Here is a 24,459-nt window from a genome sequence, read left to right on the forward strand (position 1 = left end):
CAAGCCTTAAGAATGCACACAAAATTTTCTTCACTGCTATAAGAACCACAGGGTATTTACACCCCTGAAGTTCTACAGTCACTTAGAGCTGAAACATTCATAAAAAACCACTGACCATTATACAGTCACAAAAGATGGTAACATTTCAAGTTTCCAAAATATATATGATGACGTGGAAGCTGTGTTTGACACTATTTTTTTCTAGATGAAGTAGAAACATTTTTGACTTAAACTATGTTAAATTTAACTTCTTGTATTTCACAGAATATCAAATTTAATCTAGATACTATTATAATGAGTCCTGTAATTCATACTGAGTAAAGAACATCTCTAGCAACTTCATGGTATTGACTACAAGTGGTGACTATTTTAACTAAAATCAGCTTTTTAACTAAAAATTAAAATTAGCTTGGGTTGTAGTGAAAAAAATAAAGAACAGTGGCCATTAAGGAAAGAGAAGTTCAGAAGGATGCTGTCAGGTACTGGGAAATCAAATAGAAGAAGAAATAATTCATGAAGAAAATAAAATCTAAAAATCATTAAATTTCTACTGAGGAAGTTGGCAAACCTGAATGCAAAACCCAAAAAACATGTGGCAGGCTAGACTGCAGTAATAAATACTATAGCCATGTTTCTCTCTTTTTACTGTTTGCCAAAGGAAAGATGAAAGCCAAAGGAATAGCTTAGAAAATACTGCTTCATAACCAAATGAGTCATACCTTGTCATTCAGACATTTGGAACAGACACTAATTAGTGTACCAATATGAAATGTTTATTTTAATCTGCAATTGCTCAAATGGATGAAGCATTTGAAAAAAAATTACACCTATTAAAATCAGAATCGAAGCCAATCTAAAGAATCAAAAGATGAATTTCCCACAGTATACAGGAAAAGACAAAATGACTTGGAGAAATTCTCTGTTGAGACTTATTATATTTGAAAAAGCAAGATGATATACTAATATAGGATTGCAACCACACTGGTATCTATTGGGTAACAAATCTCCCACTAGATGTGAATAGTGAGAGAGATTCCTATACTACAAAAGATAAGTCCAATCTAAAAGGTAGACTATAGTGCCAACAGAAGCCTGATTTTATTTTATTTTTTAAATCAAGGTATTTGGTCAGTTGTGGTCCTTCTGCCACAACACGGTGATAATTCTGGTGTATAGCTGTTTTATTAGATGCACTCACACAACAGATTCTACCACTTTCCCACAGAGACACTATTCCAGAGTCTTAGCCAGCCAGTCTATCCCTTAAAAACAAACAACCCCCCCAAAATCACCACCAGAATTTATAGAATTTATATTTTAGAATGAACACAAGAAAAATTATCTTCATAAGCACAGAGGTAGACAAATCCTGAAGTCAGACTATGTCAGGCCTCCTAGCTGACACAAATCAGCACACCTCCACTGAAATTAGAGGTGTTCAGGTGACTAGCCTGTCATATTTACTATACAGTACAAAAGAGATGATGTGGAATTAACAGGTGACTTAAAGAAGAGTTTCCAGTTTTACAGCACTATATGGCTACCCTGCATTTATTCCATTTGAAACTTTAAAATGAGGACAATTCAGCTTAGCAAAGGTACAGCAGTTCTGCTTTCTATTTTTGTAAGAATAAGGGTATCATATAAACCTGCCTCAAGGGAAGTTGTAGAGAAAAAAAAAAAAAAAAGCAAAATCATACCAAATCACAAAGAAAGAATAAAGGAAAGGGATTTTTTTTTCATCAGTCCTTTTAAGAGGTCTAATTTCATCATTAATTAATTCCAGTGCCTGAAAAACACTCGATGTACTTTGTTTGTTAATAATTCATTTTTCTATATTTATTTAGCTGATGACAAGTAATGCTTCAACGTAGTCCTGCCATTCCTCTTATCAAACATAAACAGTCAGTAGCATCCTTCTTCCCCTAAAAGTGGAATGCCTTTCATATTTAGAAAGGGGACAAGCAGAACTTTGTGTCTGCTGACCTCTATGTGGATCTGTTTTGTGACCAAAGGGTTGCCAGTTGACTTTTGGATGATTATTTTCTTCTGTTCCCAGTTCAGATTAAATCTTTGCAGAAGTACTGTGGGTTCAGTAACGCAACAACCACCCCATCATGCAATGATAAAACATTTTTCTCTCCTTTTTAAGAACTGTGTGGAAAATTACATAACTAAAAGAAAGGATGAAGGAACATTATTTAAACAGCAGGCTGAAGAAAGATTAGGAAATTCTAGCTTCAGAATGGCCCAAACAGACTTAATGCTACTCATTTGTGTACAAGCCATGCTATAATCTTTAGCTACATGTTTTTATGCAATTTATTTCCTCCCAGATGAATGTCCTGTTTGGAGCACTGAACGGGTACACTTGGGATCAAACTAACGCTGCAAATAATCTGGAATTTCCTAATTTCTAGGTGCTAGACTTCGCAGGCTCAGTAACACTTTTTCTTTTAGACTTCTTAAATATATAATTATTTAGATGGCTTAAATGTGCTTTTTGCTTACAAAGTCTTTTTCTGTTTACATATCATGCTCTAGCCTAAATAAATGCTAAGACAAAGGCCAAGCTGGCTGGTAGCCCAGAATGTAGTTGTTACCAAATTGACAGGGACCACCTTATATTCGTGGAAATGTCTAAATATTGTATTTGAGATATAAGTAAATTTTAAAAGGTGATCTTTACTGAAAGAAAAACTGAGCAGCTTTAGGACAGCGTAAACAAGTTGCTGGATGAAATGAGGATTGAATGGAATACGTCTGTCGAAGTTGTCTGACTTACCCCAGCTCTCCATTACTGTAAAACACCAAACATTAAGGACAGGAAGTATCCTCATGTTACCATGTAAATAACTAATGGGCTTAGTTTATGTTAACAACTAACTTAGAATCTTCTAATATAAGAAGAGGAAAAAAAAAAAGAAAACAAGAAAACAAAACAAAACAAAAAATCAACCTAAAATATGGGTGGGTGTCTGAACTTTTTCCCCAAAGATAACTAATTCTGATAATTCTTAAGGTGACTTTTCCTTTTTCCTTAGAGAATCTTACATAGAGTAAGATTTAATCAGACTAAAGACAGAGTCTGATTAAACGTATAGCAAATGTGAGCATAGTACAATGTAAAGATAGCCCGCAAAAGTAAATAAAAATGCTATTTTTTCCAATCTACTGAAGATCTGAGAGGTGCAAGGCTTGGTTTAAAGTTTTCTACTACTTGACTACTTATTTCCTTTTTGCTTTGAAAACTTGTGGAGTATCAGTGTCTTGCCTTGTTGTTATACATAAGAGTGTTGGAGGACAAAAGGCTAGAATGGAAGTCCCCCTCGGTTCCCATCTGAAGCAGCAGGGTGATGAGTGATTTTCTTTTTTTTTCTCCTGGCTATTCGCCAGAAGCTTGATTTAAGCATTTTAAGAATAGACAAACAAAATGTGAGTTTTAGACAGCCTGACTGAAAATCCCTTTTCCCTCTGAAATGCCAGTTTCTTGTGACAGGCGATGGCTAGACATGGTGGCTTCACCTCTCTGTTCTTCCAGCTACCCATAATCTTCCAGCAAAAATAGGATAGACAAGACCTGATACATATATAAAATTAAACAAAACTTTTGCAGAAACCCTACATCTGACTTTAAAACCAAAGCAAGATCTTCAGGCTTTCCTAATATGTCTTAAAAATCTGTAGAAGGCAACATAGTTTTGTCTCCTTTTTGGGTCACTCTTTAGAGATTCAGGATTTCACTATGGAGAGATAGGCAAATCCCATTGACAAGAACACGCCATATAAAACACAAGATGTGTCTAAATTTAAAATTTAGTAATGCTGACATTCTGGCCTTACTAGATATTAATAAAATCACAGCAGTGTGGGTGAAGGTATTATACCTGGTCATGGCTGGCTTCAATGGAGCTTCCGATACCTTGGAAAGTCATCTGCACAGGAGACAGTGTCAAACAGGTCATACACTCTTTGCCATTTTGTCTATCACTGTAGTGTACCTATAACAGAATAACATACGTAATCTGCTAAACACCAGGTTTGTACAAGGGAATCATGCTAAAATACTGTCCCTTTTCAACAAGTTTGTAAGAAGAATTCCAAACATTTACATTGAATTCATCTTTAATATAAAACAAGGAGTGTGTAAAATATTCTAGATAGCCACATACTATACTGGGGCCAAATTTTCTGTGAGTTGTCTGTTGCATAATTTTTGTGCTATGTTCTCCAGTTCCTAGGACCCTTTAGACTGAATGCGAGATGTTATATCTACACAATTACAAGAACCTAGTTTCAAGTTATTGTTTCTAACCTAGATGTCAAAAAGTTTTAACAGTATTTTGTAGCTTAGATATAAAACATCCATGTAAGTCATTATACCTCCAAAAACCTGGCAACGACAGTTTTAAGTTTTCAGTTGAAATGCCATTTCTACTAAAATTCACTAACTTTCCCGACATGGCTAAACAAGATTGTATATTTTAATTTGATTTTGTAATTAAATCAAAATGACAGATAGTGTGGTGAAGAATTCACTTTCTTCCTGAATTATCTACGCTATCTTTTTCTAAGAGTAACTCATTCTTTACTAATGTCAAGATGTGCATGTTAAACCTGACTCTTGCATGAAATACAGAGGAAGACATTGCTTCTACTTGAATTATTTTCCTTGTCTTCAGGCCCCCTTCAGATAGTTCTTAAATCCCCTAGAGAAAGTATGGATTTTACTATGTTGAGACAAAAATTAAGTTAAATGTTGCCAGTGTTTCATTATTAAGAACAGGTTGCCACTCATGCTGAATTGTTGAAATATTACAATCTGCTACGTAGCTCCTGGCTTCTAGACAGGCAGATCAAGCACTTTGTTCTACAGGAGAGGTGGAATTTGGTTTATGGTGGTAATTTACATTGGCTATGTGACCCCTGTCAGAAATGGAAAGAGAGATCAACTCTGCTGGAAACAGACCTTTTATGTTAGTATCTATTTACAGCTGTATAGATCTCAGGCAAAGGTTATATGATAAAGCCTCATCTTTATACTTAGGCTATAAAATTAAGTATTATTATTTCTGAAGACAACTAGGAACCATATTAGAGTTGTTCCTGTGGAACTGATTTAGCAACATATATGACACTTAATTGTATACAGCGTGTACTATATAGACTGTGCCTAAATCTTCTGTGTCACAGGTGCAAATTGGGGATACTTCAGGTGAAGCAAAACCACTGCAAGGCTGGTTGAGTGAGAGGAAAACCAAGTCATTGCTATATTGCAGAATTAATTTACTGACAACACATAAAAAACAGTTTAGCTGTGGCCAAAAGTTAAGACACAGAATGCAAAATGCATGTAGTGCATATAGAAATATTGATTTCACTCAGTCCTTGTTAAAGCTTTCTGGATTATCCCTGTCCCTCCTCCTCTCTCAACCCCCACAATATGTGCCTACTAAATTGCCTGTGGCTCTCTGCCAGAAAAGCCATACTACTTACTTAGAAACCACAAGAGGCCCCTTCACATATACAATGGTTTAACTTTGATTAATCGAAAGAGGTATGAAGGTATGAAATTTGGCTTGCAAATATAAACTGAAGTTCTTTAAATGTCAAGGACTACTGTTATGACAAGAACTTATCAAGACTCCACAAGTGCAGTATCTAGTTGCAAGCTAGATATTCTGCCGAGTATGTGCTGTGGGAATGCAATGTGGAGAAATGGGGCAGAAAAACTCACAAGGATGGTTCTGTCCTGCAAATGTGATGTTAGCAAAAGGGGCAAAATCTGGTGACCTAGAAAAGTGCATGCTGTAGAGTGCATATGGAGAAATGGGAAAATGGAACTTTCTGAACTGCACAGCATGTGGGAGGCTTACTTTTAATAAGAATAATATGAATAAAGTTACAGTTCACTAATGTTCACTGGAACAAAGCACGGTTAACAAGCTGAAAGAACAAGAGATATTCAGAGGAAATACTGTAACTACCACATAACATTATCATCTGCAAAAGCATATTCGATCCACAACCTCTTTTGAGTCCCATGTTGAAACTGCAATAAATCCAAAATTTTGGTATCTTTCTAGGCTTAACTTTCCTGAAATAATTTCCTGATGTATTTTTGGCCTCATCTTAATAGATCTAGGCCATTACTTCATAATTTCTTAGGCAATAGTCCTCTAATTATCTCTTGTTCTGCTGAAGCTCTTCTGTTTAAACAAAATAAACATTTCCTATGTTAATTACATAAAATAGTGATATACACACAAAAGACTGGACTTTGAATGGGGGACAAAATAAAATGTTGTCCTTTCATGAAATCTCTCTAGTATACAGATTTATATAGTCAACAAAACACTCAGATTTCCTCTACATTTTGGCATGTTTATGAATAATTTCCCAGTTTGGGGAAGTTTCCCGTCTTGTTATTTATCATCCAGCCACTACATTTTTAAACCTTGTTTTATTTCTCTCTTTTTTTTTTTTTCTTCAAATGTGATCTACGATTTAAAGTTTGAAGGTTTTTTGTCAATGTGTGTGGGTATTTATTTTTTTGACCAGAATAGGCATTCTGAAATAGATGGTAGTAGTGGAATAGTTATCAAATAGTCTGAATGGTAGCAGATGCTTCTACGCTTTCAGCCAGCACTATGTTGTAAATGTTTCAGCTTCCATGTCCGTGCTATTACAACTAAGCATGGGAGGAACCTGAATGTCTATAAAACTGCTTTAAGAATATCATTATCATCTGAGGCAGGGAAACACGAAGGCATAGCAAATACTTCCTTCAGTATCCACGATCAAGGAGCGGCAACTGAAGGCCGGCCAAGTGCTCCAAGCGTGCTTACACGGCCGTTACTAAGATTAACAACCACAGTAGTACTTCTCTTATTTAAGTTACTAAGTGCCTGCAGTTTAAGAGTTGTGAGTGCTCAGCTCCAGCTCTCCCTCACAGCCGCTCTGCCAGGCGGGTGAGGACAGCGGTGGACAGGCTCCTCCAAGCTCACCCGGCGCTGGCAGCGCGGGGCCTACAGCCCAGGACGAAGGGCTCCGGCCTAACCGTGACCGCTCATTTTCCCTTTCCCTGTATTACGCAGGTAAAAATAAAAGAGTTACAAGAATAATTACCATCTACGTCCTAATTTTCAGGCTTCAATTTTTTGCTTTTAAGGGACTTCCATAAATTAGCTCAGTGCATTTTAAGGATTAAACAGCAATGAAATTTCACTCACTAAAGTTCATAATGTTTTATTGGGATAACATATAAGCAGAGATTTTTTTTTAATAGAACAGCATTGCAATTTGGTTAGAAAATAATGGCCAACATACTAATGTCTGCTGTAAGGGTTGTGCAAGTTTCTGAGTAAAATTCAAGAATCCAGCCTCAGCCTGTTACGAGGGATTTACATGCAGTTCTGTTCAGAGGTATGTCTACACAGCACCAAGCAGTGCCACAACAAGATCCTGGCAATAACTCTAAATGAGCCTGCCCATTTACTGGGAAAAGCATACGGCACTGCTCGCTTTTCTCCTGGGTAACTGCACACCGCTAGTATCTGAGATAAATCATGTATAACCCGCTCAGGAATCCCTAACACTGCACTCCATTGTTCTGCGGAGACAGGGCACAAAACCGCTGCGTATAAAACGCAAAGTGCATCCCAGGCATCGAAACAATGAAATAAATCTTAGATGACTTTTTTTTTTCCACAAGCACATGCCGTGGACTTGCTCATACGTGTATTTTTTTATGTTCGATATTCTCAGGAGATGCAACTGTATATCCTTTAAAGAGATTACTTCAGTCAGGAACGAGCTGTATGGCATGAGTATGTATGCAGGGGTACTACTAACTGGTGTATGCATATAGAAATGTATGTGAAGATCTGAAGACATTTTACGACTATGTTGAAATTTGGCCCTTGTTTTTAATATTTTAAATTACTGTAGAGATGGAAATATTTTAAAGTACGTTTATAGCTTTGCATAAAGATATAAAATGAATGTTTACAATGTCACAACTGAATGTGGAATGGCATAGCCAAAATTCTCAACCCTATACATTATTTTATAAAAGAAAACTAAATTGTACTGTATAAAACTGCTATACAAATTACAGTTAAGGCTACTTCTATCATAACACTGCTCCCAAAGTAGGAAACTTTCCTTTTGTACTTATATATATATCCAAGTCTCTCAAATCTAGCTTTACTATGATATCATTCATTATGTGTAAGTGTTCTGATAGAAACTGCAAAAATATTGCAGGATTTGTCTAGCAACAAGCTAGTTTGAAACACTGGATCAATATGCAATTTCAGGTAATGCCCAGAATTAATCTGCATAAATTATTCTGTAAATACATTTGCTCTCCTAGTCTAAGTGGGCATTTCTGAATTTGAGCATCCAACCTTTTGCATGAACAAGGACTTTTTTTTTTCTGACTCACAACCAAGGAAGGTGAGAGACTGTCTACAGTACTACATGACAGTTAAGCTCAACTGCAATATACTACACTACTGTTAGAAACGAGCTAACCGTGCATTAACATGAGGCTGAAGGGAGACAAAATAAAGGCTACTATTTTCACACACTGCTGCTTAGATGTTCACAGTTTGAAACACAACTTCTGTCTAGCCAAACACTTTCTTTCTTGAACATTTATTAACTTAAAAAAAATAATATGAATTACCAAAAGAAAGAAGTCATCTGTGACACTGGAGTTCATGTTTCCAAACCAAAAACTACTCCGAGTCAAAGCATCAGCAGGAGTCTTAGAATGCTAGACAGAAATAAACTAGGTAATAAAATGCCATTATGTTCAGCAACGCACAAATCTTCTGGATTGACAAGCTGGGACTATTTTGTTAGAACAAAGGATGGTATTCCTTTAAATCTGCCCCTTAAAGTGAAAGCACTAAATTTACTCCTGACTTTACAGAAAAATTTCAGAGATTTTACACAGGTTGCTCTGGATTTACAGCTATGAACAAACTAGAATGAACTATAAAATCAGATGCTAAAATAGTAATCCTGACTTGAACAACAGCCTCATGGAAAATTTTTGTTCCTTTAGCTTCCTGGTGGAACACTTATCTTTGCCATATTGATCTTTTAGCTTACTCTCTCTGTTACTCATCTACTGGTAGTCGTGTGACCTCATAAAAAAAATTTAAACAATCCTGTTTGTGGTCAAACTATTTCATGCATATTTATCAGTGAAGAAATACTCTTGGTGATAATTTAAATATACTTGTTATTTTCAAACCATTCTTTCAAAGTCAGTTAAGAAGCTTACAGAATACAATATTCTAGTACTTAAATGTGTGAATCCTTGTATTATCCTCAGAGCTTTCCTAACAAACAACAGGTTAGTCTCTTCACAAAATAATAGGTTAGTCTCTTCAGACACAGAGTACCACGACAGAGATTCAGAATATCATTTTGCTCTCTTACTATCTGCTTTACAATCCCATATATTTTATTTGTGAGAGCACAACAGAAGAGGAATACAGTAACAACAAAACAAACTTAGGGGAAAACCCCACTGCATGAACAAAGTCTTTCAGGAAATGTTGAAGTATAGATATATATATATATATAAAAGGAAAAACAAAACAAAACAAAAAGACAGAGATGAAAAAAAAAATCTGTCCCAGATGAAAAAATCAGACATAAAATAAAATAATAAAAAAAAATCAGAAAAAAGCATTGAATCAAACTGTTTCCTGCAATGCTGGAGTTCCTTGATGTAGTGCGACTACTAAATATAGTATTTTACTAATCTCAGCGGGGAGCTGGCTAACTGCATGCCCGTCAGATGTTTTTAATGGTCACCCCCTGTGGAACAAATCTAAGGAGCGCATGAAAAACACCCACATTTAAGAAAGACCCCTTGCTAGATCATTAAGGAAAGATAAAGGCCTGTACATTCATATGTGATATATAACACAATCATTGTGTCAAGAAAACATATGTTTGATTAGCGCGCCTCAGGTTCATCAATCGCTGTGTCTGCTTCACAGCAGTGGGCCAGGTCTCCATTGTGGCTACTGCAAGGAAGGGGGAAGACACGCAGTAGCTTGAAGACTGACAGTCCAGCAGTAAATCTTGAGAGATTCGAGCATGCTCTTCTCCTACAGAGCTCGAATACCAGCTGTACCATAGTCTTAAATCTTCACTAAAATACAATCCGAGGTTTTAGACTAAGAAATAAACCATTACTGTACCACAAATAGATAACAGTAAGCAGACAAAAGACTGTCACAGTTCACTGCAGTCGTATTTTACATTCCTGACTGTAGTAAGGCAGACACTTGCCATCTATAAAAGCACATGAAGTACAAATAAGACTGAAAAACTTGATATAGTTCCCAAGGAGAATATATAAAATAACTGAAAAATGCAAAATCAGTTTATCTGAGCCAAAAAAGCTTGTACATAATTTATTTTATGTTATTTATATATATTCAGAGCTCCTGTTTTCAGTGGCGCAGGGGATCTGGAAAGCTTGGCCATATATTATGCTCAGTCAGGCAAGGGAGACCCAGCTCTGTCCTACCTCTGGATGTGATGTTTGGTTCTAATTAAAAGAAAATTGGCCAACAGCACAGCTGTTGCAGCAGCATGTGGGATAACCAGTACAGTAAGGTACTTACTGTTTACCTTTTGCCAGTTAAACCTTAACCCAGGTATGCATTTGTATTTGTAAGCCCAGTGTTCCTGGGGAGCACACATGAAATGAGCATTCCTATTTTCAATGGCTAGTATTCAAAAGAGCAGAGAGCTGTTTGTCTGATAGGGAAACTGAAATCACAAGGTAGGACATGGCTTTCTACAAAAAACACTACTATGTTGAAGAGCAGCTTGCTCCTCTGTTCACCTCCTGTAGTCTACAACTAAAATATTTAACACAGCCATAGAAGAGAGTAGTTTAACTGCAATGAGTTAAAAACACTGAACACAATTACTTCCAAAAAGGAATAAGAAATACCTCATTAAAAATGAATTATTAAGAAATGAAAACGCTACAAAGTAATATAAGTTACATCTGATTATTTTTTTTCCCCAGAAACAGCTTATCTGCCCCTGCTTCATTCACACATCATTCATACATAATGGTTCAGACAACTACTGCATGTTCAGGGATAGGAGTTGAGATTAATTTTGTAATTCACAGTCAATGGAAATATGAAAAACCGGCAACTTCAAATGGAGGACTCCTTGGGACCCCTCGTTTTCACTACATGCCCTACAAACGAGGGAGATGAGAGAGCTGCGTTCTGCTAACAGAGCTAATGGAGGAAGAGCTTGGTGCAGAGCACGTGTGGAGGAGCATGTGTCCTGAGTGCCATCCAGAACAGCCGACTGAAACGAGCGAGGAATTTGGTCAGTTTGAAGACAGAAAGTCCTTCATGCCTGAAATAACGCTCTAGCAACAGCATCAGTCGAAATCTGTTTTCATCAACACTCTCATCACGAAGGTTGCCACCTAAGTGAAGAGCTAAGCACACATTAGCTATTCTTTGTTTGCAAACTGCACGTGAAAGCCCAAAACGTGACAGTAATGAACAGGGGACGGGGTCACCATGAAGCCGCAAGTACAAAACCATCTGCCAGAATCTGCTGCAAAACCTGCCGATAGCATAAACACGGTTTGGGTGCAGAATGTTGATACATGACTTTATGCGGAAAGAATCACCTGCCTTTCATTAGCACAAGAAGCAATCATTCCACTTCCGAAAATCATTCTGCTTCACTGTGCTCTGGATGCTAGAAGGGATGGAACGAGACGACAGCAAAAATACCTCCTCTGAAAGCCTCATCTGAAAGTCACAGCGAGGGGAGTAAACTGTAACTTGCCTCTTTTATCCTTCTTCACCCTTTCTCGTTGCTTTTTAAAGTTTTTTTCTTCGGAACTGAGTTCCCTTACTACAGTTAAAGCTGAGCCTACCGTGGCTGCACCTTCACCTTGATGCTGGCTGAAGCTCCCAGTCTTTCACAGTTTTGGCTGTGTCCCAAGCCACGGTCTGCGTCTAACTTATCAAGTCACGTTAGGATTTGCTTAAAAAGATCTTGGCAGGCAGCAAGGCCTGGTGCATTTAGTGCTGGCTGCAGTAGCTCCTGATAGTTTGCAAACTTTCTCACACACATAAAGACCCCAAAATCTAGAATTAGTTACGAAAACATAATTTACATATATATATATATATATATTCATGGACTAAGTTATGTGCAGGGACATGTGGGATGACTTCTATTCTTATTTGCAAGATGCTGAGGAGAAAAGCTAAAATGTTACCAAGGTCCTATACGCACCACACCTGTGGACACAGGCCATGCCATTATCTAGATGTTCCCCATTTACCTTCCTTCCTTATAGAAACTGAAAGAAAAAGCAGCACCCGGACTGTTTCTGGAGGCAAGAAGAGCAAACCTTCAGCAGCAGTTGAATATAGGGCCTTCTTCCTTGTAAGAGGGAGAGAGGTAACAATGGCCAGAGCAGAAGAGAGCTAGCTCAGACAGATTTCTGGCCAGAAGCCAGGTATTTGGAGACCTTGTGTCAGAAAATTTACTGTCCCTTGCAGCTAGATTTGCATTTGCTTTTTCTAATTCTGCATGCTCTAAAGTTAATTCAGAAACATTCTTCCTGCAGCAAACATTACCTCCTGCAGTATGCCCTCTGAATATTCTCACTTCCCACAACCTGCACCTCTTGCCTTATGCAAACTGATACGGGAACGATGCTTATGGATACTTCTGGCAGAAGACTTCCACTGTTTTTCTTTGTGGTCAAAAGTAGGGTAACATGAGATGGTCTACGGTCAGCAGAAACTTTTCTGAAATAAATGGAAACTAATAAAATCAGTCCTTGAAGATCTACTCTGGGTCACTGGCATCAACTGTGGTGCTGTCTACGTTCTCTCTGAAGTTAGCGGATTTAAAAAAAAAATGCAATGAAGTCCAGGTGCTTTGATTTTTACATGAAGCTCTCAAGAACAATTTTTGCTAGCAGCTTGTTCTGTTTTCTCTCTCCCTCTATTTCACATTCCCAACATGTTTTTTTACTTTTGGCTAGTCACGTACAAATTAGGGTTTGGAGACCTCGGAGCCCTTACCTATGTAACACAACCATTTGACTTCAAGGCGAATTTCAGTGTAGCGGGACACCTGCACATTTCTGAGAGCCAAGGAAGGATTCTCAGCTAACAGGTTGCCTGGTGTTGTGCAAATCACAGATGCCACTAAAATCCTCAATAAAATCCTGACTGACCTGTTGCCCTTGCTGGGCGGAAACTTATTTCCCTGTTAATTCCTATTACTGTTAGGACAAAAATAGTGGTTGTCTTGAATAAACGGGTAAGTTTTGTAGCAAAATAACCTGATAAAAGAGTGTAAGTTTTCTCCAGAGCACAAAGACTGTAAGTTCACATGGTTGAGAGAGTTCTCCTATTTCCTGATTTCTGCCCAGTTGTACAGAACTGTAAAAAAGCCAGTGAAATTTAGAAAGCTGCACTCATTTTGGCTGGGATGGAGGGAATTTTCTTCATAGCAGACCGTGCGGTGCTGTACTTCAGAACTGTGACCAAAACTGTGTTTTAGCTGTTGCAGAGCAGCGCTTACACTAAGTCAAGGACTGCTCTGCTTCTCGTGCTGCCCTGCCAGCCAGGAGCCTGGGGGTGCACCTGGGGGAGCTGCTGGGAGGGGACACAGCCAGCACAGGTGACCTCAGTGACCAAAGGGATGTCCCATACCATATGGCATCATCCTCAGCAATAAAAGCTGGAGAAAAGAAAGAGGAGGGGGGGGGACATTCAGAGTGATGGTGTCTGTCCTCCTAACTAACCATTACACATGATGAGCCCAGCTTTCCTGGAAATGGCTGAACATCTGCCTGCTGATGGGAATTACTGAATGAATCCCTTGTTTTGCTTTGCTTGCACGTGCAGCTTTGCTTTACCTATCAAGCCGTCTTTACCTCAATCCATGCATTTTCTCACTTTTGCCCTCCTAATTCTCTCCCCATCTTGCAGCAGAGGAGCGAGTGAGTGGGTGTATGGGGCTGAATTTAACCCACAACAGTCCTTTTTGGTGCCCAACACAGGGCATAAGTGTTTTAAGATAATGACAGCTTTGAATGGAGCGTGCTAGACTGATTTTGTAGCTGTTTAGCTATTAATTGGCATGCTCCTGTAGTTACCACAAGGCTCACTCTCCCTATTCTATATTATTACTGCTTATCGTCTTACTTGGCTCTATCTGTGAACATTTTGATAACAGATTTGGTCGTGCGCCTGGCTGGCAGATGGCCAGGGCACTGATGCTGTCCGTGCCTGTGTTGTAAGGTCAGAACTCCAGTGTGAACTTGAGTCAGTCACAGCATGGTGCAAGCATGGGTAAGCCCACGCCGGAGCAGGTACACCTCTGAAGGGATTGTGGCCCATGGATAAGCTCACACAGGAGCAGTGGGAAGGGGAGGAGTTCACTACAATGTTAAACCCCATAGCCTGGTCCAAAGGGACCAGAGAGGGAGATTGTAATGGATGTACCTTTAAAATGTTGTAACCCATGATTTGAGTTGTATGTTATATGAAGTCCTATAGCAGAAACAATTTGAACCAGTGGAGGATGAGCCTCACAAGATGTCGTGCAAGTGCAGTAGTGACCAGACCTAAGTTGGCTTTAGCATCTAATAATTCCACACAACACATCACCTCTCCTTTCCTGAGTGACTACTGTAAGAGGTGGAACCCAAGTCATGGACTAAATGAACTCAGTGGAAATTTTACAGACATTTTACAGGTTTGGCCCATAGACTAAGGATTGTTATCTGTGTGTACATCAAAGTATGGGAAGGTGGGCAGTTCTTAATGCAGACGTGAGACGTGTTGGATACCATGGGACCTGAGCATGCTGTAAATGCTATGGAATAAGGGGTGGAGATTTTACTGGTTTTGGCTGGGGCAGAGTTAATTTTCTTCATAGTAGCTGATATGGTGCCATGTTTTGGATTTGTGACCAAAACAATGCTGAAAATGCACCAATGTTTTAGTTGTTGCTGAGCAGTGTTAACACTAAGTCAAGGGCTCTTCTGCTTCTCAGGCTTCCCTATCAATAAGGAGGCTGGGGGTGCACAAGAAGCTGAGAGGGGACACAGCCAGGACAGCTGACCCCAATGACCAAAGGGGCTTTGCTTATCATATGAAATTATGCTCAGCAGTAGAAACTCAGGAAAAGGGTGGACTCATAGCATTTGTCTTTCCAAATAACCATTACAAGTGATTTCTAAGAAAGCTCTGCTTTCCTTAAACATCTGCCTGACAAGGGGAAGTAGTGATTGAATTCCTGATTTTGCTTTGCTTGTGTGTAGCTTTGTTTTATCTGTTAAACTATCCTTATCTCAACCCACAAACTTTCTCACTTTTGCCTTTCCAATTCTTTTCCCCACCTTGCAGCAGCAGAATGAGCGAGCAGCTGTGTGGTGCGGAGCTGCCTACCAGGGTTAACCCGCAGTAAATACCTGTATTAACTCAACCATCAGACAATAGTTTGGTAATTGGTAAAAATGCAAATGTCACATCAGGGAAGAAAAAAAAAAAGGTATCCAGAGAGACACAAATGAAGATAATGATGACTTTGTCACCTATTTCTACAGTAGGTGTTTATAATCCCTGCCAGGAAGAGACAAATACTTCTGCTGAGATTCCAGTACTGGCCACCAAGCATGGCATAGTAAGAACACACAGGAAGATATTACCCCTCTGCAAAAGGCCAGATTTTGATGTTCTCAATGACAACACAGCACAAAATCATTCCACGCATCATTTTACAGGAACCGATCTGACCAACAAGCAAGTACAGTGCCAATCAAGTTGACTAAGACCCTAAGGACAAGAACCAAAAACACAATTCCAAGGCTTGTTTTGCAGCAGCAGGTATTGACAACATATAGCAACACTCTCAAGCTGCTCCAAGGGGTTTCATGAATACTTATATGGATGAAGCACTAATTGCTTTAACAGCCTTACTTCATTTTTTAAAATCCTATTTTGTCCTGGTTTTTGGAGATATGATTATCTTCAAAGAAGCATTTATATAAAATCAGTTTGCCGACATAGCCTGCAAATCTGTTTTACATTAATCATGCCAGAAAGACAGATATTATAATTTCAAAAGCGTCCTTTAACTATTGTTTGTATTTCTCAATTTGAACTAGCCGTGAGACTTTTGTACTCACTCATACCAGACCATTTGCTTGGACTCCAGTTCCAAGCTGACAGTGGCCACAAACCTTTCTACAACGACAGGCTCAAGGACAGAACAGGACCATCTGGGTTTACATTCAAGTTTTTAGAACTTGCTATACTCTTCATGAATGGCTTTAGGGGGACGCTTTCTAAAACATACATTTTCATTCATCTGCAGGGAACTTTGTACTTTCTCTGATAACCAACTAACAATATAATCACAATTATATTCATTTTAATAGGTTGAATACATCGAATCTTCCCCCCCTAAAACACAGTACATTTTACTTTTTTTTTTTTTCCTAGGGAGACCCTCTGGGGAAAATCATGTCAGCATTCACGACTCACTGAAGGTAAGCTTTTGTTTTATTCCAGTTTACCACGGTTCAGCCTCATTTCACCCCTAAATATATGATCACTTGAACAAAATCACCTCAAAATGATTTAATTTCTAGCTATAACTTGTGCAGAGTAAGCTCAGTAGATAACTACTGAGGAAGAGTGAAGATGAATGGCACTGTGTGTGGGGGGGGTCACCTTGTGTAAAGCAGTGAGCCAGGAGAAAGGCTGAAAGAAGCAAAGAGAAGTAGCTGCTTTCTAACCCAAGAAGAATGGCACTGAGGGCATGGTTTAGTGATGGGTCTTGGTAGGTCAGGTTGACAGTTGTGCTTGGTGATCTTGAAGGTCTTTTCCAACTTAGATGATTCTATTAAAATGAAAACAACAACAAAAATGAAGATCATCGTGTGAAAAACTAAGACAGGACATTCAGGATGGGAAGATACTCTACTCTCCATCAGACACACAGACAGGAAATGCCTACTGATTTTCTGGGAAACCATGAAACTTCATTCCAATGTGCTGCTTCAAAGGCCTCCGTGGGCTTTCCCCTCCATCACAGCATTACTACTGATTTCTTTTGACTTTTTTCTACAGGCCTCCTCAGCAGGACAACTCTCTTGAGAATGAGGTGCAATACTCGACTGCTTTGACCCAATTTCTAGCCACCAGAACAACAAAAATTTTTAATGACTCCTTCTACTACAGCTATTTGAATCTGGAATCAACATTGAATGATTGGGTGTTTTTTCTGCTTGATTTTAATCTCTAAAGCTTGCAACCCACACCAATGAATTCATGCAATATGCAGAGCTAATTCAGAGATCTTGTTCTCCTTGCTGTGGGAAGAGACAAAGTTGGACTGAAAAAAAGTAAGGTGTTGTTTTTACTGAGGTAAAAAACAGATTCAGAGGTAAGAAAGAAGGAGAAAAACAGCTATTGTCAATTTTTCCAGGGAGCTCTAGTAAATTCAGTATGCATATTTCACTAAGCCATGTAACTAAGAAAAACTAATGAAAGGAAACCCGCTTCTGTCCAGTGAAGAGCAATGAATTTTAATTAAACTAAGTAAGCAACATTTCGTAATTGTGACCAGATTTGGAAAAGAACTTTTGAATTGAATTTGTTATTTCATGCATCATCAATGGGTTGTCATACTTGGGAACAAAATGTTAACGAAGGAAGCTAAAGGGCACTGCATCAAGTTTCAAGAACATATAAACGAAAGTTGTGATAACAATTTATATCCCGATTATTTTCTTCAGGCTTAATGCGGAATCCCTTGCTCATTCCTTTTGTATTAAGAATTTCCAGTGAACTCAGATTTGATTGTCATGGTGGTCTCTCGGAGATCTCCTTAAGAAATGGCTTCAGACCTAAACTCTTTATTATTAAAAAGACCAGGAACTCTTTAACTATCATTAACACTGTTCGGAAGATTCAAAAACCTTCAAAGACTCAGGAGGGATGGATGAGAAGGTCACTGTTCTTTATTTTGGAAGCCAAAAGCCCATTCTGTGCTACAGTCTTTAGCAGCTGCAGCTAAATCCACGAAGAGAGCCCACAAAGTGGTCACAGCATGACCTGAAGTTGATGACTACTTCAGATACTACACTAAGTCTGAAACAGGCAGACTTGCCCTTTTTTGCGCTTCCTGTCAGAACAGACACCAAGGAAAGCAACATTATGAATCACACCAGAAGGACAATCCAAAGAACATGAGAAAGTCCTGGGCATATCTGCATCAGCCAGCACAGTACAGGGCAGAAATTGCACAGGCATTACTAACCTCAGGCAGTGAGTCCACAGCATGGACCACAGCTCATGGTGTGGGACGGGAGCCCAGATTAGCCAAACATTATGAAGGGCGGCCCAGGCTTACAAGTTAACTTACAAGTTAGCATCCACAGTACCCGTGTCAGTTTTGAAAAAGGTATTTAGGTGCCTTTTAAAATTTGACCTATGGTCCTGCTCCAATAAATATGCATTTACACACAGATCAGTCCAAAACTATACTTTTAACTTGAAATTCAGTGAGGCCTGAATTTCCCTGAAATTCAGTATCTTAGTAATGATATCCAAGCATTCCTAGGCTGATTTCCAAATCCAACCTTCAACAAAGTGAAATGAGCATTTGGTTTGTTTAAAGCTACTGTAGGGTAAGGTTCAAGCTCAGTGTGTGTGGGACCCGAGCATGACATAAATGGTACAGAATAAGGGGTGGATACTGTCCTGGTTTTGGCTAGGATGGAGTTAATTTTCCTCCTAGTAGCTGATATGGTACTGTGTTTTGGATTTAGGATGAGAATAACGTTGATAACACACCGATATTTTAATTGTTGCAGAGCGGTGCTTACACTAAGCCAAGGGCTTTTCAGCTCCTTGTGCTGCCCTGCCAGGGAGGAGGCTGGGGGTGCACCAGGAGCTGGGAGGGGACACAGCCAGGACAGCTGGCCCAGTGACCAAAGGGATGTCCCACACCGTGTGGCATCGTGCTGAACAATTAATATGGGGTGGCTGGCCGGGGAGGAAGGGATGAACACTGCTCAGGGACGGGATGGGCATTGGTCAGTGGGTGGTGAGCAATTGCATTGTGCATCTTTTGCTTTGCACATGTTATTATTATTACTATAATCATTATTATTTTATTATTTCTCTTCCTTTTCTGTCCTATCAAACTCAAACCCATCAGCTTGTACTTTTTCCCCCCCCTGTTTCTCTCCCCTCTCTTGCTGTGGGGGGAGAGGGTGAGCAAACAGCTGTGTGGTGCTGAGCTGCCTGCTGGGTTAAGCCACAACCAAACCCAATACATGGGTGAAAATTTGGTTGAGGCCCACCTCTGCCTACAATTCAAAACCATGAGCTGAAACGTATGGGGCACAGGTAAACCTGACTCTAGGGTATCCAGTGGGACCCCTCCTGTACGCGCACTCCCTCAGAAATGTATGCCTGCACTACAGGGAAATGAGAAAATGAGAAGCATTTAGAAAGGCCCAACAGTACAACTTTCAAATCAATCAATAGATAAAATGGAACAGTTAACCACTAAACAGACATGGGAAGAAAAATAAATAAATCAATTTTGTAGCAGTGTAATCAAAAAGAAGTGGAAACGACACCCTGTGTGAGGCCTTACTACCTGGCCACTACAGACAAGTCAAGATACCTAAGACCTGCCAACGCAGCAAGCCAAGAGTGGCTGCAGCCATGCACAGAGACGTCACGGCCTTTTTAATTCTACTACCTGCTCTTCATGGAAGCTCCTAGGGGGGTTTCCTACTGGACACGAACTACCTGCAACTTGTGTTTTACATCAGTCGCAACTGGAGGCTCAAATTATTCATGTATAAACAGTTTCTCTAAATGTTTCATCACAAACAAAACTCTCTGAATAACTTACTGCACTGAAGTGGTCACCAAAAATAACTGTAACTAACCTAGTTACAAAACAATGACTAAAATACCACATAGTCACTTAAAAATAACAATTTTACCAATGCTGAATTTTCCTTTAAACAATCCGCTGGCAAAGCCTGCAGAACGATTAACTGGTAGATTGTATGCATAAATATGAAGCAAGCACTAAAAATGCTCTATTCAGACTTTGTACAGACTTGCTTGTGAAGTATTTTTGTTTAATTAGCACTGGTAATTTGAAGCCTGGGCCTTGAAAGAATCCGAGCTAAACACCTGTGTTTCAGTGACACTCAGCTGCTGCTTATCAATTACAAATATCTTTAGAATAATAAGCCATAAACCATAAAAATGTAATTTTTTAGTACTTTTCCATACATTGGTCCAAATAATATAAAGGGCTTACAATAGAACATGACTGAGATCATATACAAACAGTTTAGGAGAATTTAAATTAAATAATCACATTTTAAAGACGTGTCCCCTGCAGCTAAAGAAGTTCAAAGAAACATTCAAATAAGCAAGTAACATTTTTTTTTTTACATTTACAAATGAAACATCATATGAGTATTTATTGATTTTTTTAAAAATTCAAAAATACATTGTAACAGAACAGAATGTATACGTTCTTCAATGAAAGACAAAACTATGGTTATCATCTGGACCAGAATACAAATACATGCTAACAATTTAAAAATCATTTTGGGTCATTCAGGAAACATGAAACAAGCTATCTGTTTGTAAATGCAGTAGTTTTCTACTTGGTAAATATGCCTGAGAAAGTTAACCTGTAAAGAAATAGGCTTTTAAACTCTTGAACACAAAGAGCTTTCTAGGCTGAAATGGTGAAGAGACCTGTGATATGCACCTGCCAGGCCACTAAGCCATTTCCCACAGAGATTCTGTTCACTGCTCCACCTCAGCTCAGGGATCCAGCAGTGGCAGAATTTCACATCAATACCACTCATTCAAGCAAGGTGTTAAAAAGCATGCTAATATGATGTAAAACCACCAGTTACAGACACAGAGACATATATATGTCATTAATAGACATTCTCTACCAAACTTCTCGTTTTGAATCAGGGCCAAGTAAAAAGTAGTAGTCTAGTTTATGGAGGAAACGGATTATATTTTTGGCTCAAGGTAAGACCCTTTAAAACAATTTCTACATAGGCAACTAGAATTAAAGCATGAAAAAAAAAAACAACAGGACAAACAACTAATCATTTTACAGTAACCACATACTGTAGGCAAGAAGGAATCAAAACAATAACATAAATTGTGCATTGGTTCTATGAAAATAAAGTGTTACTAGTAGACACAAGCAATCTGACAAGATGTGAAAGCAAGCAGTGAAAACATCAGGGATTGAATTTCTTTTCATCAGAATTCATCTGCAGGCAGGTAACAAAGTGGAACTCAGAAAAAAAGAATTCCTGTTAGCAGCTTAACTCTACATACTGTGAGGCTTAGACTTTTATTGTTTCTTGTATTAAGAGAAATTCAAACTAGTGAATCAAAAATGACATTTTAAAAATGAAGACCAAAAGAAATCTGAATGTACATTTTAGACAGAAACACTGTTAAATCAAATCCACAACTGGTGACATCTGACATCCGCAAATGCAATTTAACTATGGTGCTTATGCCAATAGAACATCTGACACTATTTCTTGAATTCTAGCCACTTCTTTTTAATCACTTTCAACAACTGCATACTTTGTAAATTACATGGGCTTTGATGAAAAAAATCATTATCAGGCATTCAAAAAATTCTAACAGAAACCTCCCATTTCCATAATTTGGTTACATGATCAGATTACACATGCTAGAACATAGGAAGCCAACTTTTCAAATGAAACAGAAAAAGAAAACAAACAAACAAACAAAAACAAACAAACAAAAAAGCCCCAAAGACAGGAAAAAGAATGTTTCTACATAGCTGGTCCTATCCTCTGATGGTGCAATACAGTAAAATGAGCTACTATACATATATGCGTGTAATTTTGCATGTAATGGTGATCAGGAAGAGGTTTCTTTTCCCCATCTTCCACACTGCAGAAATGACTAGATGCACTACAGAGGCTTTCACCATCCTATGAAATGTCTGGTATTTGCCATTGCTGGATGCAGGTCATTAGTGCTGAAGGACCAATATGCTGACCCAGCATGGTATATCTTACATTCTCTAGTATTGACTGTGATGTCAAAACATTCTGCATTGCTCTGCCACCAAATCTGCTCTTAGGTCGCACCTTCTGATCAAAACTCTGTTCTACAGGTTACAACTAACAGGTGCAGGATGGAAAGCAGAGGAATGGTTGTAACAACCCAACCCAGCAGACAAACGCAAAGTTAAGGTGGTGCATCAGTATCTTCTGGATCAGAGTCTAAAGGAGAAACCAATTTCAGAGCAGCATGTAAAGCTTCTAATGCTAAGAGGTGAAGACTCTCAAAGAAGTGCAAGTAAAAGCATAATTTAAGCCTGTAACTGTTTATGGAGAACAAACAACAGAAAGAAAGATGGCCTGTAGTAAATTGAATGGAAGAAAGGAACAAAAAAGAGGAGGGACATGTATATTGGTGCAGGGTTGTATCTCCTGGACCCAGCAACTGCCTTGGACACCAGCTAATTTTACAAGATAAGTTACATGCATGCCCACATTCCAGAGGGCAAGAGTGAAACCTTGATGGCAATGCTATGACTCTGGCTGAAGAGCTTCATTTTCCCCCTCCCATACCTGAAAGCCTTGAATCCTTGCCAAATACTCCAGCTGTTTTGAAGGCTGCACTGCAGGACAGGGGGAAGCAGGAGATATTCCTTTTAGACCTATGGCTTCGGCAGTTGGGGATGTTCCATTCATGAGAAGTTCCCTGGCAATCGTAGCTGTGCTATTTGTTGTAGGAGATATGCTGAAGAAAGAGCTAGAAGTCTGGCTCATTTCTTTGGACGACAAATAGCTTACAGTGGTACCAGGGGCTGATTTGTTGCGGCTTGCTTCCATCTCTTGGTAAACATCAGGAGAGAGATGGAGTATTCCCTTTGGTGCTGAAAATAAAAGCAAAGATGATCCTCATTACCCTAGAATGGGCTTGGCATGTATGTAGACAATTTTCATTAACATACTTTTCACCAGAAAACAAAGTAAGCACTTAAAAGCAGTATCTTTTTTTTTTTTTCCATAGTAACTGTGAATGAAATCACACAATTATTTAGAAACAAAGCAGATCTCAAGTGCCCCTCTTCTTCCTCTCCCACCAGCCTTTTTAAGTAGTTAAAAACTCCTGGACTTGAAAACTGTGGCAAGCACAGAATACAAAACATAAACGAGTAACGTTTTGAGATCTACAAACCACAACGGACAGCTACTGCTTCAGAATAGCAGCACAACCATTATTTCACTACAGTCTTCCGCCTCCTATCTGATACAACAACTTAGGCTGTTGTTTGACAAATAATTTAAGCTAGCCCATGTCAGCACTACCACCATCAGAAGTTCTTTCCTCTCCCACCTACAGCTGTTGTTAGTACTCTCCAGCTGCTCTACTGCATGTGCCAGCACAAGCACCTGTAGGACCATGCAGTGATGCTCATGAGAACGAGCAGTTTGGAGGCAAAAGAAGGGCAGGATGGCTTCTTGCAGTAGCTGCAGTGCCTCAAGTGCTGGCTTAAAGCATTTGCTGAATTACAACAGCAGCCTGTGTTTAAGTAATCTTAAATTGCCCTGCAGCCACATGTTACTGTGCTAATGACTCTTATGTGACTGCTTGCTCTTCAATGAAGAGGAATCTTCTTCTATTTTTGTTACTTTTAGCTGCACAAACAGCATCCTATAGATCGCAAATAGTTGCTTGTCTTGGACAACATTCATGCTGAGCGAAGAAAGTGTATGTGTTGTGATTAACATCAACTGGAATTACGGTAAAAAACAAAAAGATTGAATATATTCATGTGAATTGTAGGAAACATTCAAATACTTCCAGTGACTGAAATTAGGAGTAATTTTTCTACATTTCAAAAAATTTAATATATTTTTAGAGAACATCTTGACCCTAAGCCTCCTTGAAAACAGGAGTGAGTACATACGTAAGCAGCTTTGTTGGTATTCTTACGTTTAAAAACGTGCAGAATTAAGGATGAAGTTTGGTAGTTTCATATATAATACAGCGTTTGTTGGAAACATGAGTACCCAGTTTGTTAATGTAAGAGGAAGACCCCTCATTGTTATTAAACTCAAAAATGAACTTGAGATGTTTCATTTCATATTAATAGCACTCTTTGATCTTCTTGTATATACCTGAAAAAAACATCTGTGAACTCAAGCCATATGGCATTTTATTTTAAGAATGATAAACCTATTTGTTAACTGATTTAGCTATCTCAAGAGCAATCAAAGGATCCAGTGCTTAATTAATTTGCAGTATATACAAAAGTCACCTCAGAATGCAGAATAAATTC

At 38.7% G+C, this 24,459-nt stretch overlaps 1 protein-coding gene across 4 annotated transcripts in view; it reads right to left on the reverse strand.

The window, feature by feature from the left end:
• Positions 1–24,459, reverse strand: part of STAU2 (staufen double-stranded RNA binding protein 2) — a 168,338-nt gene that overhangs the window by 57,533 nt on the left and 86,346 nt on the right. For 2 of the 4 annotated variants that reach the window (XM_080581624.1, XM_080581627.1), the window contains exons 12-13: positions 22,742–23,049; positions 3,888–4,001 (exon numbers count right to left, since the gene is read on the reverse strand). In XM_080581624.1, coding sequence (XP_080437750.1) covers positions 3,888–4,001; positions 22,742–23,049 — 422 coding nt within the window. Of the gene's footprint in view, positions 1–3,887; positions 4,002–16,472; positions 16,954–22,741; positions 23,050–24,459 lie in introns of those variants that run through there. The other 2 variants (XM_080581625.1, XM_080581626.1) reach the window with 2 other exon arrangements.

This window comes from Anser brachyrhynchus, assembly GCF_964034855.1.
Source record: "Anser brachyrhynchus genome assembly, chromosome: 2".
NCBI classification, from domain to species: domain Eukaryota; kingdom Metazoa; phylum Chordata; class Aves; order Anseriformes; family Anatidae; genus Anser; species Anser brachyrhynchus.